This window comes from Hoplias malabaricus, chromosome 1, assembly GCF_029633855.1.
Source record: "Hoplias malabaricus isolate fHopMal1 chromosome 1, fHopMal1.hap1, whole genome shotgun sequence".
Taxonomy (NCBI): domain Eukaryota; kingdom Metazoa; phylum Chordata; class Actinopteri; order Characiformes; family Erythrinidae; genus Hoplias; species Hoplias malabaricus.
The window spans coordinates 32,493,457-32,507,189 of NC_089800.1; the positions used below are offsets into that span (position 1 = coordinate 32,493,457).

At 42.1% G+C, this 13,733-nt stretch overlaps 1 protein-coding gene across 1 annotated transcript in view; it reads right to left on the reverse strand.

The window, feature by feature from the left end:
• Positions 1-662: 662 nt before the first annotated feature.
• Positions 663-13,733, reverse strand: part of tnika (TRAF2 and NCK interacting kinase a) — a 35,529-nt gene continuing 22,458 nt past the window's right edge. The window contains exons 15-31 of the mRNA XM_066662403.1: positions 12,702-12,851; positions 12,220-12,414; positions 11,769-11,890; positions 10,582-10,676; positions 10,179-10,276; positions 8,118-8,257; positions 7,072-7,156; positions 6,723-6,830; positions 6,503-6,578; positions 6,137-6,319; positions 5,739-5,882; positions 5,158-5,292; positions 4,395-4,495; positions 3,973-4,119; positions 2,530-2,689; positions 1,863-2,002; positions 663-1,706 (exon numbers count right to left, since the gene is read on the reverse strand). Of these exons, the coding sequence (XP_066518500.1) occupies positions 1,623-1,706; positions 1,863-2,002; positions 2,530-2,689; positions 3,973-4,119; positions 4,395-4,495; positions 5,158-5,292; positions 5,739-5,882; positions 6,137-6,319; positions 6,503-6,578; positions 6,723-6,830; positions 7,072-7,156; positions 8,118-8,257; positions 10,179-10,276; positions 10,582-10,676; positions 11,769-11,890; positions 12,220-12,414; positions 12,702-12,851 (2,163 nt within the window). The 3' untranslated portion in view covers positions 663-1,622. The remainder of the gene's footprint in view (positions 1,707-1,862; positions 2,003-2,529; positions 2,690-3,972; positions 4,120-4,394; positions 4,496-5,157; positions 5,293-5,738; positions 5,883-6,136; positions 6,320-6,502; positions 6,579-6,722; positions 6,831-7,071; positions 7,157-8,117; positions 8,258-10,178; positions 10,277-10,581; positions 10,677-11,768; positions 11,891-12,219; positions 12,415-12,701; positions 12,852-13,733) is intronic.

Below are 13,733 nucleotides of genomic sequence, written 5' to 3' on the forward strand. Positions count from 1 at the left end.
GTGAAGGAGGTGCAGGTTGTAAAGGAGATGAAGGTGATGAAGATAAAGGAGATGAAGGTGGTAAAGGAGGTGCACATGGTAAAAGAGTTTAAGGTGGTAAACGTGATGCAGGTGCTGATGAAGGTGGTGAAAGATGTCAAGGTGGGGATGGAGTTGTGGGTGTGGCTGAATGTCCATATAAGGAATTGTGGGTGAGGCTAACAGCTGGAACTCCTTATATGGGCATGAGGCCCAGTACAGAGAAATATAAGAAGTTTATACAGAGAGTTTTTCAGGTTCTTTGCAGACTGAGACCCTGATCAGTATGAAGCAGTTACTGCAGGTGAATGAATGAATAATAGAATAAATTAATGTTTTTTAGCAGTGTTTGTTCTTGTCTCTTTCTCCATGTTTTGAGTTCATAAACAAACACTTCCAGAAAAAACTGATCTTGGCCAAAAAGCAGTGCAGGAACGAGTTAATCAGTTACAACCAAGACAGAGCAAAGTCTGAGGATCGATCTGCGCAAAACAAACAGACCACCAGAGGAAGAGGGAGAGAGAGAGAGAGAGTTAGATTAGTGAGTTTAATACAATATGATCTGTGCAGTAAAAGATTTATTGCACCTTTAAACGTTGCTGAAAATGTGAATTCAGCCATTTTTTCAGTAAATAAACAACATTCAGAAACAGTCAAACAGTTACTCTTTTGTTCCTTTATTTCCTTCACCCTCATCCCTCCATCTTTCAAACAGAAAAAAAAATCTTTAATTACAGTAAACAACACATTTTAGGAGAAACAAAATTAGTCACAAGGTAAATGGCAAAATAATAACAATAACAACAATAATAATGATAATACAAATAATAAAGCCCCACTGTGGCAACTCAAAGTGTCAAAGGCCTACAATTATCTCTGTGTAGAGGGGGCTCCACACACTTTGGAGCACACAAACACACACACACAGAACAAAGACAGTAATCACACCCTCTGAGCCCTGAGAGCGGAAAAGTTTAAATTGAATCATAGAGCATCAAAAAAGACAGATGTAATCATCCACTCCCAGTGTTTACTCCAGTTTATTTCAGAGACACATTCAGATTTATTTTTAAGAATAAAAAATAATACTCCAGACTTAAAATGTAACAAAAAAAGGTCTGTGCTAAGTTTTTCTCATGTTCATATTCACGCTCAAGTAGTTCATTAATTGCAGTGTTCGCTAATGATTTGATTTCATAAGAAAATATATTTACATATATCTTTTACATTTCTTTATGAATTATAACTAAATGCTAAAAATTGACTATTTGACACAATTTGCATATCGTTCATAAGTGTGTTTATTTGTCCGAACTCTGCAGGTTACTAAGTTAGAGTCTTAAAACGTTTCACAATCTTTAAAGAAACGATGAAGCAGTTGTCTAAAAACTATTAAGTGTGTAATTCTGTTATAGTGAATCTACAGCGCCTCCCGGAGAAGATTCAGTACCACTGCAGCTGGTTTCAGCCAGACTCCTCTCACGCAGAGTCCCGTCCTCTCCCTGTCCTATTCTGCATTTATACATGTTGCATCTGACTGGAAGGAAGACTCTGGTATTCATCAAGATCTCTTCACCAGTTCATCTATTCACCAAGTCACCTCTTCACCAGTTCATCATGGAGTTCTTGTTGAGAGTCATGAAGAAAATCTGACTACTTCCTCTGTGATGAACAGTGGCGAAAAACACCTGAGAACAAAAACAAAATCCTGAGATTAATGAATATTCAATGTTTCATTCTGATCAAATGAGTCCTGCTCATGGAGGACTACAGCATCTCTACTAACACATCCAAGGCTAGAAAAATGTTCATAGATTCATGAATGTGTGTGTGTTTGTGTGTACCTTGTCGTTTCTCTCACAGAGAAACTTTAGTCTCTGAGCTTGTTTGTAAATAAACACTCCATCCAGGCGTCCAGTCTCCACCGAGCGGACCTCTATTGCCTTCTCCCCCCAACCCATGATCTGACCAGAGTGGATATACGCTGAAACCCATACACACATGGCAAGCTTATTTATAGAGCACCTTCGAACACAACGGCAATTCAAAGTGCTTTACAAAACTACAGATATATTACAGTAGAATTACAATTTTAAAACATCATTTAAAAGTAATTAAAATAAGAATTCAAACAGATTGAACAGTGCAATAATAGAAAAGACTGCAAATTAGAATATAAAATTCAGAAGATGTAAAGTGGCATTATAGAGTGAACAGTGTTTTAAACCAAACTGTAGCAGTTCAAACAAGAATGTTTTACTCTTGATTTAAAAGTGTCTAAAGTCAGGAGCTAATTTTTGCTTCTCCACATTCAGTTTTCACCTGTGGCAGGACTAACTCTATTTCCTAAAGATGTGAGAGTTCTGCTCGACTCCACACACACAAGCCAGTGAAATGCAACTCTTGCTGAACCCATCTCTTCATATTGTGAAGGCCATATGGATATTAAATTGTGTAGTGAACACTCACCCAGTCACTCTGTAGTAAGAAAGGAGTGGTTCTTTGACCTACCGACAGAGCTGGGCCTCTCGCTCCACTGCAGAAGAACGTCTTTAGTGATCTGTCCATAAGTGTTCACGTAAACACCCTCATCTCCATAACACAACAACATCTCCACCCCCTCCGTCCTCGGGAGGACCACAATCGCATGAGGAGTTACACTGCAGTTCATCTGCACACCAAAAGAGAGAGAGAGAGAGAGAGAGAGAGAGAGAGAGAGAGAGAGAGAGAGAGAGAGAGAGAGAGAGAGAGAGAGAAATGGAACACATTTCCCCCACTCATATTGATCATTATCAGAAACCGTGTATCTCCAAAAAGCCAAAATAAAAAATGCAATAATATCCAACGTTTACAACTCTATTCTTCTATAATTCGGCAGTGATCACATTTCTATTGGAGCCTTTACACAGTGTAAAAGTTTAAAGTGGTAAGACACGTATTCATCTAATTTTCTTATGAAGTTCAAAAAACATGCATATTCAAGGACAGAAAATGGAATAGGTGTGTTATAATATACAACCCCAATTCTAATGAAGTGGGGACTTTTTGTAAAATAAGCAAGAATGGGAAAGAATTCTACCTTCAAAGCTTCAACAATCAGTGTCCTCAGTTACCAAAGTTGGCAAGCTTATTTATAGAGCACCTTCGAACACAACGGCAATTCAAAGTGCTTTACAAAACTACAGATATATTACAGTAGAATTACAATTTTAAAACATCATTTAAAAGTAATTAAAATAAGAATTCAAACAGATGGAACAGTGCAATAATAGAAAAGACTGCAAATTAGAATATAAAATTCAGAAGATGTAAAGTGGCATTATAGAGTGAACAGTGTTTTAAACCAAACTGTAGCAGCTCAAACAAGAATGAAAAACAAGAAAGAATTCCACCTTCAAAGCTTCAACAATCAGTGTCCTCAGTTACCAAACGCTTATTACGTTTTGTTAAAAGGAAAGGTGGTAAACATCTGCCCCTGTCCCAACTTTTTTGGAAAGTGCTGCAGGCCTCAAATTCAAAATAAGTGAATATTTGAACATTAAATATCTTGTCTTTGTAGTGTATTAAATTGAACATAGGTTGAAAAGGATTTGCAAATCATCGTATTCTGTTTTTATTTATGTTTTACACAAGGTCGCAACTTCATTGGAATTGGGGTTGTTGAATATAAATAAAGGTAAGTAACGTGCTGAAAGTTGAATGAAAATGGAAACTTTTCAAATGTGAGTTATATCTGTGTTTTGTGTGTTAGGTCCTGCGAGGTCATTTAAGATGAGTTGCATTAATAATGGACACTAATTTTAATTATTTCTGATGGGCGGCACGTAGGCCTAAACAAGTGCAAATTGTGCCACATCCAGGTTTTGATTTCAGTTAAGCAATTTTCCAGGAGAGCTTTAAACATCTGGGCCTCAAGGTGTCAGTGTAATAGGTGTGACCCGGTGTGAGACGTACATGTGGTGGGATGTACAGATCAGATGGATTTCCTGAATCAACCTCAATCACGTGGAACCCAGCTCTGGAGCCATAGATCACCTTTAACCTCTGACCTTCCAAGGTCAGGTCCACCAGCTCAGGCCTATGGTGGAGTGCAGTAAACGACTGCAGAGAGAGAGAGAACATGTTCTAAATCACTGAACACATGCAGAATGTTTACATGGACTCAATTAGAAACACAACAGCACCCCCTACTGGAGCCATGCCTAAAAACACGAGGGAGTGAGGATGAATATGTGAGAGTGAGTGAATGTGTAAAAGTGAGAAAGTAAGAGAGAGAGATAGTCAAAAGGACAGAACAGAGAGTGAGAGAGAGAAACAAACAGAATAAATACAGGGACAGGGAAAATTATCAAGAGAGAGAGAGAAAACGTCTTTACCTTAAAGGCCATAAAATTATGATATGGTTTTGGAGCCCAGACGAACATCTCCACCGAGTTCCTCATAGCGATCACCAGGAACTTCATCCGCTCAAACATCACTGAAATACAGGCGTTGAAATAAAAGCATATATATGATAATAAATTAATAATATTAATAATTAGGAAATCTGCCAAGTATTCAGATGGCTTTCCTAATGACATTAGATCAAAAATATTTTCAAAAATGATGTGGGTGGTTGATCATTCTCAGCGCTGCAGTAACACTGTCGTGGTGGTGTTGATAGTGTGTGTTGTGCTGGTATGAGTGGATCAGAAAAAGCAGTGCTCACTGCTGGACTGAGAATAATTCACCGACCAAAAACATCCAGCCAACAGCGTCCTGTGTCTACTGATGAAGGACTAGAGGATGACTAACACACACTATGCAGTGACAGATGAGCTACTGTCTCTGAGTTTACATCTACAAGGAGGACCAACACTATAGATGTGTCTCACCAAGTAGACAGTGAGTGGACCCAGGGTTTAAAAACTCCAGTAGCACTGCTGTGTCAGATCCACTCATACCAGCACAACACAAACTAACACACCACCACCACGTCACTGCAGCACTGAGAATGATACACCACTGACATCATACCTGCTCTGTATGGGTCCAGAGCACAGAAGAACAGGGGGAAAGAGGGTAATAAAGTATGCAGAGTGCACAGTGTGAGTAGAGTTGAAGGTGAATGTGTTGTACAGTAGGTGGCGCTATACTCACCAACTTTATAGTGCATGCAACCCTCCAGCTCTCCCACTGCCACCCAGCCCTGCTTCCTCCTCACTTTTGGATCATTGTGGAGAACCTGGTTCTTCAGCCAGGAGAGATAATATACACGTAGCTTATTCTTCTTCCCTACACACACACACACACACACACACACACACACACACACACACACACACACACACACACACACACACACAGTCATTAGTGAGAGAAAATAAAACAACATGTCTTTCATGTGCTAGATGTGTGTGCTCCTCTTTTCTACACAAGTAAATCCAGACTGAGAAACACTGCTGTGAGGATCTGTTGGCATCAGCCCCATAGTCTTTACTGAAGTCAGCTGTGGATGTTGAAGGATTAGTTCTGGATCACACTCACTGAGCTCCATCTCTCCTGAGAACACAGTTCCACTATTCCACAGCTCAATGCTGGCACTGTGCAGCGTGAGCTAGGGGTCTAGACCCCACGGGTAGACTCTTGGCATTGTGGTGACTTTGGGATGATGGGTGGAGTTACACTGGGTGTGTGTGTGTGTGTGTGTGTGTGTGTGTGTGTGTGTGTGATTGATGTACCCGAGACGGTGACGAGGACGTTGAGACCCTCCAGGACGTCCATTTGCAGGAAGCGACGGCGAGAGACGAGTGTATAAACCTTCCCCTGTCCACTTCGGTCCAGCAGCATAAGACCATTCTCTGTCCCCACCAAAAGATTCACTCCTGATACAAACAGAAAACACGAGCTACAACAACAGCAACACAATTAATAAAACTACAACAGCAATAATAACAATCATGTAGTAATTGTATATGGATTATTTCTGACTCATGGAAAATGGAAACAGGTGTAGTGTAACTATGGAAACAAGTGTAGCATAATTATGAAAACAGGTGTAAGATAACTATGGAGAGAGAGAGTGGGAGATGAAGAGTGAGAGACAATGAGAGATTGAGATAGAGTGAGTGTCTCTCACCCCACAGAGCTGCGCAGAGTATTTGGGATGTGAAGCGTTTCTTGTATTTGCGGATCTCCATGGAGTCGTTGCGATGATGGACATTTGTCGGGTTCACGTTCACCATCAAATCTCTTCGGTCTTCGTTCAGCTTCTCCTCATCCTCCTCCTCCTCCTCATGCAGCAGCTCGCTGGGGAACATGGCTGAGGGACACAAGAGACACAGGGTCATCCGTAAGTATGACTGTAAACATTCAGCAGGTGCTTCTTGCAATTCTTCCAGTTTCAGGTGCAGAATTCATTTCAAGTGCAGAGGTAGTCTGGACTGATACAGGTTTGTATGCAGGATCCATGTGTGTGTGTATGTGTATATGTGTGTGTGTGTACCTCTGGTGGATGTCACTGGGGAGGTCTGATGTCTCTGGGGGCCCACAGGTGGAGAGACGGAGAGTGTAGATCTGTGCTGCACAACACCAAACACAAACAGTCAGCATCAGCCTTCAGAGACACACAACAGCATACACTAATACAAGACCAAAGCCACATAGAAATATGTAGTGGAACCATGGAAACAGGTGTAGTATAACCATAGAAACAGGTCTGTTACCTCCTGAAGACTGGACTGAGTCTCAGTCTGAGAACCTGAGGGAGACTGACTTTGCTGAACCAGGTCCGGCAAATTACAATTTCCCACAATCCCCTTACTCTCTCTATCCTGAGAGAGAGAGAGAGAGAGAGAGAGAGAGAGAGAGAGAGAGAGAGAGAAACACAGATATATGTTAACCTGAACTGAACTTACTGGAACTCGTGTGAGTGAATGAGTCTGGGAGCGAGAGTGTGTGTGTGATTCTGTGAGTGAGTTAATGAGTGAATGGGTGAGTGAGTTAATGGGTGAACAAGTGAGTAAATTAACGAGTGACTGAGTGCATGAGTGAGTGAGTGAGTGAGATTCTAACCTCATTCCTGAGCAGGTTTCTGTCTTTAGAACCGATAAATGAGTCTTGGTGGCTACTGTAAAACTCACTGTTCTGCACTGAAGGCCTACACACACACACACACACACACACACACATTAAATAAAAGTATATTTCTGTGTATGTTTTACACAGTCCTGTGTGATATGGTATTTATTTCCTGTTCATCCTGTGTACAGTGTGAGCAGCCAGAACCAGTGACCAGTCTCATATAATCGATACTACACCAGTTACATTTACACTTGTCCACCACACGAGGACGACAGGAGCATAAACACATCCAGAGGTGCACACTGGCAACACAAGAAGTTTCCATTAACAAAAAATGTTTCTGTGTGTCGTCAGTTATAATATTTACAAGAAAGAAAATGGGAAACAGTCGGTCATACACTAAAGAAACTGGCAAAACTGCAGTCTGTACATCTCTGATTATTAATGTTGTAAACCTAATATGAATATTTATTATATTTGATCTATGTAATAACAATATTTTTTTAAGTACGATCATGCCCACACTCCTCCACTCAGTCATTATACACATTATATCTCAAGTCATTTCTGCATGGGACAAACTCGCTCCCAGCTCTGCCACTTTCTGTAGTGCCACTTTCACACGTAAACACTGGAGAATCTCTCACAGCGGGACATGAAACAGGAGTTTTAGGCATGGCGTGGAGCCTGTGCAGTGTGTGCAGGAAAAACTCCGGAACATTTCCCGCTCCGTTCTCACATGCGCTTACTCTGACTTCACCCAGAATCTTTACCGTTGCACGAGGAGGTAATGTCCGGGATGAATGTTGTGGGTGGTCGCGTTGACACACACACAGCCCCTCCGGGAAATCTCTGGAACATTTCTGGATTACCGCGCAGTTGTGAAAGGGGTGTTACAGTCACCTCTCCAACAGGAGCTTGGCTTTACACACATTGGAAAACTGCCCAAATATATTTCTGACTTCATGTGTGTGATCCGTACGAGCAAAATATTACTAGCATTAGACCGGGTTGTTAATATTCTCAGGTGTTCTTACCTGGCTCTGTGAATGGTGCTGACTCGTACAGTCCCATCAGAAGCTAGGTGTTCCTTGTCTTCATTCTCATCCTCACTGTTGTCCAACACCTCAAAGGACGAGGAATAATCCATCACTTTAGTGGAAGTATTTGACTCATCCTAGAGAGAGAGAGAGAGAGAGAGAGAGAGAGAGAAAGAGAGATATTAACCTGAATTGAACTTATTGGGATGTGGAGTTATATACTGCTAGTGTGCCACTGGCCATTTTATCAGAAACACCTCCCTTGTAGTTTCTAGTTAATACTAAAAACACTTTACAGCCCAAACATTATTGAGCACTCCATCTGGAGCATAGCTGTAAGGATTTGATGGAGTTCAGCTCCATAATCATCAGTGAGGGTCAGGGGCTGGTGTTGGGGATTAGTTCTGGATCACACTCAGCACTCCAACCCATCACAGAGGAACTCCATCACTCCACAGAACACAGTTCAACTGTTCCACACTAATCCTTTCTGAACAGGGCGCGTGTGTGTGTACTTATATCAGTAAAATATCATTGCTGTCCTATAAAAAGCATTTACCTTTACAGAATGAAAAGATGAATGAAAAACTCTCAGTGGAAGTCAAAGTAAATGATTGTATTTAGAGTCATTTTGGAGCATTTGTATTGGCCCATTCATAATGAAATGTACACACAGTGTGAAGAACAGCTGCTGTGTTCAAATGCTGTAATAAATTAAACATCCACAAACACGGAGATAATGTTTTTTTTTTATTGAACAGTGATGAAATATTTGGGGCAGTAGGAATATGAACTTTCAATGAACTTTCTAGTTTCTAACTGAAGTGGGTCATTTGGGAGGTTTGTGTCTGAAATCCAGTCACATGTTCAGGGTTAAACCCTGAGAAGGAGGAGAGTTTCTCACAGAGAGACACAAAGACCTGGGTTTATATGCACTGCTTGTCCTCTGCAGCAGAGAGATTGACAGAGAGAGAGAGAACAGAGGGAGAGAACTTTTTTTTTTTTTTTTGGCTTTCCTTTCTCTCTCTCAGTCTTGCTCTCTCTTTCTCTCTCACTGATTTTCTGTTTCTATCACTCTCTGAAAGAAGTCTCTGTCCTTTGTCACCCTCTCAACTTTCTCACAGATCTCTGTCCACACACACACACACACACACACACACACACTCTCTCTGTGCCAGTTTGTGATCCTGTGTGTCATACGGTTGTCGCGATTTAAGATGTAGAGGTTTCCAGGCAGGCATTTTAATGGTCTTGGTGTATTTCTTCCCAGCACTATCCCCGACCCCATGACACCTAAAATGTGCTGTTACTGTCCTGCAGACACGAGCCCGACCCACTCTCTTCTGCTTGAGATAACATCAAACTGGGACAGGGACTCGCTCACAAAGGTAAAGAGACTCAAAGTGTCTGCTCCAAAGCCTCCTGAGCTCCCTAAGTAGGCTGCTGTTTAAGTTGGCGGTCGTCTGTTCTCATGAGGCAGATTTTCTGAGATGTTGTAGTTTGAGAGTGATGTATGCAACCCATGTTTACTTCCTTCAGTTTTGAACGTCACCTCAGAGTTTCAGCTTGGTGGAGTATAGTGTTCATGTTTATGGCGATTTTAATTATCTTTGATCTGGGAGAAGAGTGAACTATATGGGAATTGTGTGTTTGGTGCAGAATGAGATTGTCTTTGTGGCTCACGAATGGTTCAATGTCGCCTTAAAATTTGGCCAGATTAAGGTACATCAGTAGGCAATGTATTTAAGGTGTCTAGGAATTGGAAGTCGACAACTCACAAGGTTTTTGGACGGACCCAAATATATGTGTAGTGCAGTATCCTCTCAGAAATGAACTCTTCCGCTGTGCGCCCACATACTTTATGTTTATAACCTCATTAGAGAAACATAGACGAAAATGGGAAGCTCACCATGCCCAATGCCAGATGTCCCCAAGGAGGGTATGAAGTGCTTCCAGAAATGTGGAACAGTGGAACTGTGTTCTCTAAGGAGAGATGCTAGAGGAGGGACCTCAAATTTAATATACTGAAATGTGTGTAGTGTTTGTGTGTGTGTGTACCACTGGATGGCTGATATTTGGTTCTCTTCGGTTCTCCACCTGTCGAGCTTTAAGATCTTCTACACACCCCACTGAACAGTGTTCTGGCTGAACAGAACCTACACACACACACACACACACACACTTAGACGTAACAGGACAGTAATGCTGTATTGAAGGCCAGTTGGCTACAATTTAAATTAGCAGTCAGTAATTTCTTGCACTGGTTCTTCTCTCCTATATGAACTGTTGTGAGCTCACAAGCCACTACACTGCCACATAGTGACCTGGAGGTATTACAGACACTTTACTAAACATTAGTTTAAACACAGCAACCCTCTATGGAGAACCCACACAAGTGAGTTTAATGTAGTTCATCACAGTCTGTGTTTGTGTGTGTGTCTGTGTGTGTGTGTGTCCTCACCATGTGTGTGTGTGTTGCTGTGGGAGCTCGGAGTGCTGGAGCTGGACGAGTTTTTACTGCCCACCATCTGCTCATCACCCAAAGACAACTCTGTCCTACAGAGATCAGGATTACGGCACACACAACCACACACACACACACCTCCATGGTTACACCACACTTGTGTCTTACTACAGCAAATAGGCACACAAATTTCCCAAATTAAAAAAGGTCCAGAAAATCAGGCCTGGAGATGTTCCGGAGTTGTCCTTTCACACATGTAACGAACAACTGAAAAGGAACCATTTCTCACAGCAGGCGTCTGTGCACTGTATGCAGGAGTTACAGCGTAATATTTTGGAACATTCCTGGCTCTGTTAACTATAGTTCCAGTGTGATCCAGCAATATACGGCACTCTAGAAATTGCTAATATTGTCTTATGTGTGTTTGTGCTGAAAAATCTGTGTTTTTCTAAACCAGTCTGTAACATGATTCATATAATGTAATCTTCCTTGTATCTGGGTACATCTGAGTACATGTAACGCTTTTTACATCTCCTAATAAAAGCACCATCCATTCATTCAGTCATTATCTGTAACCGCTTATCCAGTTCAGGGTAGCGGTGGGTCCAGAGCCTACCCTGAATCATTGGGCGCAAGGCAGGAATGCACCCTGGAGGGGGCCCCAGTAATTCACAGGACAACACACAGATTCACTCACACACTCACACCTACAGACACTTTTGGATAGCCAAACCACCTTCCAAAGTGTGCTTTTGGACCGAGAGGGGAAAACAAAGCACACAGAGGAATCCCACGGGGACACGGGGAGAACACACCAAAGTCTTCACAGACATAGCGGTCCCTGGAGCTGTGAGACTACAGTACTTCCTGCTGCGCCACTGTGCCACACTAATACAACACTAGACTCCGTTAAAAGAGTGAATTATGAGTGGAAGTTATGGACAAATTTGTTTAAATTAATTTGTGTAAAAAAAAAATTAACGCTTTAAATTTTCCAGATTAATCCCATGGTTAACTAATATTTTTATGAACTTTAGTCTGCTGGCAGCTTTTTAATGTTTAAAGTCAGTGTGTGTTAAACTGTGACAGTTACTGAAAGTTACTGATAAGAAGGCGCAAACAGTGGCACCTAGAACATTTCTCAGCAGCTGCCTTTGAGTGTGTTGTGTGTAGTTGTTACTGACCTTTGGCCAATGCTCTGAGATTGTGTCTGAGGTCCGAGTTCTGGTGCTAGTCCTTTTATGGGAACATTTTCTTTTCCTGATGCTGATGAGATGGAGGCGGGGTTCGGAGAAGCTGAAGTTAACTTAAAACAACACAAACAATAATCAAATCTACCGCACGAGTACAGACTTTCACGAGGCTATTTATTTACCACCAGTTCATTTAGGTTGTACACCCAACACACAGTATAACTCTGTAACCCTTTTCCAGCCCAGGGTCGTGGTGGGTCCGGAACCTAACTGGAATCACTGGGCTTAAGGCAGAAACACACCCTGGAGGGGGTGACACACACTCACACATATGAACACTTGAGTCGCCAATCCACCTACCAATGTGTGTTTTTGGACCGTGGGAGGAAAATCTTTTATAATCTAGAGTTATAGTAGTGTTAATATCAGCTTCTATTCTGACCTTTTCTGTCTTATTCTCCACAGGCCAGGGTGCGCTCTCAGATGACACTGCAGGTGTCTCTGGGATGGGGTCTGGGTTCTTGGGAATGTTGGGACTCTCCTGAAGACCTGAATCTTGTTTAGAGAACAAGTCCAGAAGAGGTAGAGGACCAGACGCTGAGTAACACACACACTTTACCGGAACCAGGTGAGATATCTGAGGAAACACACAGAAATTACTTAAAAATGGGGTCTCTGACTCTGACCATGGGGTCTCTGACTAACCATCATGGATATATAGTGTGTGTACAGGTGTGTGAAAGGTGTGTGTACAGGTGTGTGTTGTACCTGTGGTTCTGCAGGTGTGTGTACAGATGTGTGTTGTACCTGTGGTTCTGCAGGTGTATGTACAGGTGTGTGTTGTACCTGTGGTTCTGTAGGTGTGTGTACAGGTGAGTGTTGTACCTGTGGTTCTGTAGGTGTGTGTACAGGTGTGTGTTGTACCTGTGGTTCTGCAGGTGTGTGAGAGGCATGTATTCCACCCCTCCTGAAGGGTTCTGGTGGCGAAGATAGATTTGTGTCTGAAGTCCTGTCCACTGCTTTGTGTTGAAAAGCTGGAGATCTGAGATGGTTGTGTTTGGTTCTCCTGTCCAGCTGAACAGAATATAAACACACTTAAGAACCAGAACCAGCACCTACAATCAACCACAACCCCAGCGAAAAACCAGAGGAGCACCCAGAATGAACAGAGAGAGAATAATTAAAGGAATGTTTGGATGAAGAACTGGGAAAATGGTACAAACATTGAAATCAAACACCACAAGGTTCTCTACACAAGGGGTAAAATGTAAATTCCTCATCACACTATTCCTTTAATTTACCTGAATCTGCAGTCTATGACGATCAAGCTCAAGCGAGAGAGAGAGAGAGAGAGAGAGAGAGAGAGAATAAATCGCTACACGTCCAAAACTACGGTGTAAACACTACAGTGTTAGTGAACAGACCCTCGTTTCTCTCTACTAACACTCCCCGAGACCTCAGCCACCCAGAAACAAGAGGAAAATTAAGGAGATCCACCACCATGAGTCCAGAAGAACCCTGCAGAACCCGACAGAAACACAACCGAGAAATAAGTTAAAACTCACTCTGCTGCTTTTCAGTTCTATGGTGGGAAGGATGGGGCAGGAGGAGGCGGCAGGATGGGGCAGGAGAGCTGCCACCATGGGGCTTTTATAGGACATTTTGGAGGGGTATTGGGCACTGACGGGCAGTGTAGAGCACAACTAAAGGGCATTTGGAGCAGTAATAGAGGGGAGGTCAAGGAACATTTCTTACAGCCTTTATTGGACACTTCTGAGAGGGTATTTAAATGCATTTTAAACAGCTAGAAATGCCTTAAGAGGGGAATTTAACTGAGGTGAGAAAGTTATTCTTGGCTAATCAACAAATAAAACCCAACAAAAATTATACACAATTATTATTTACACACAGTGTAGGTGCAGTACTATTCAAAAGTGTGGAATCGCTGTCTTGAAT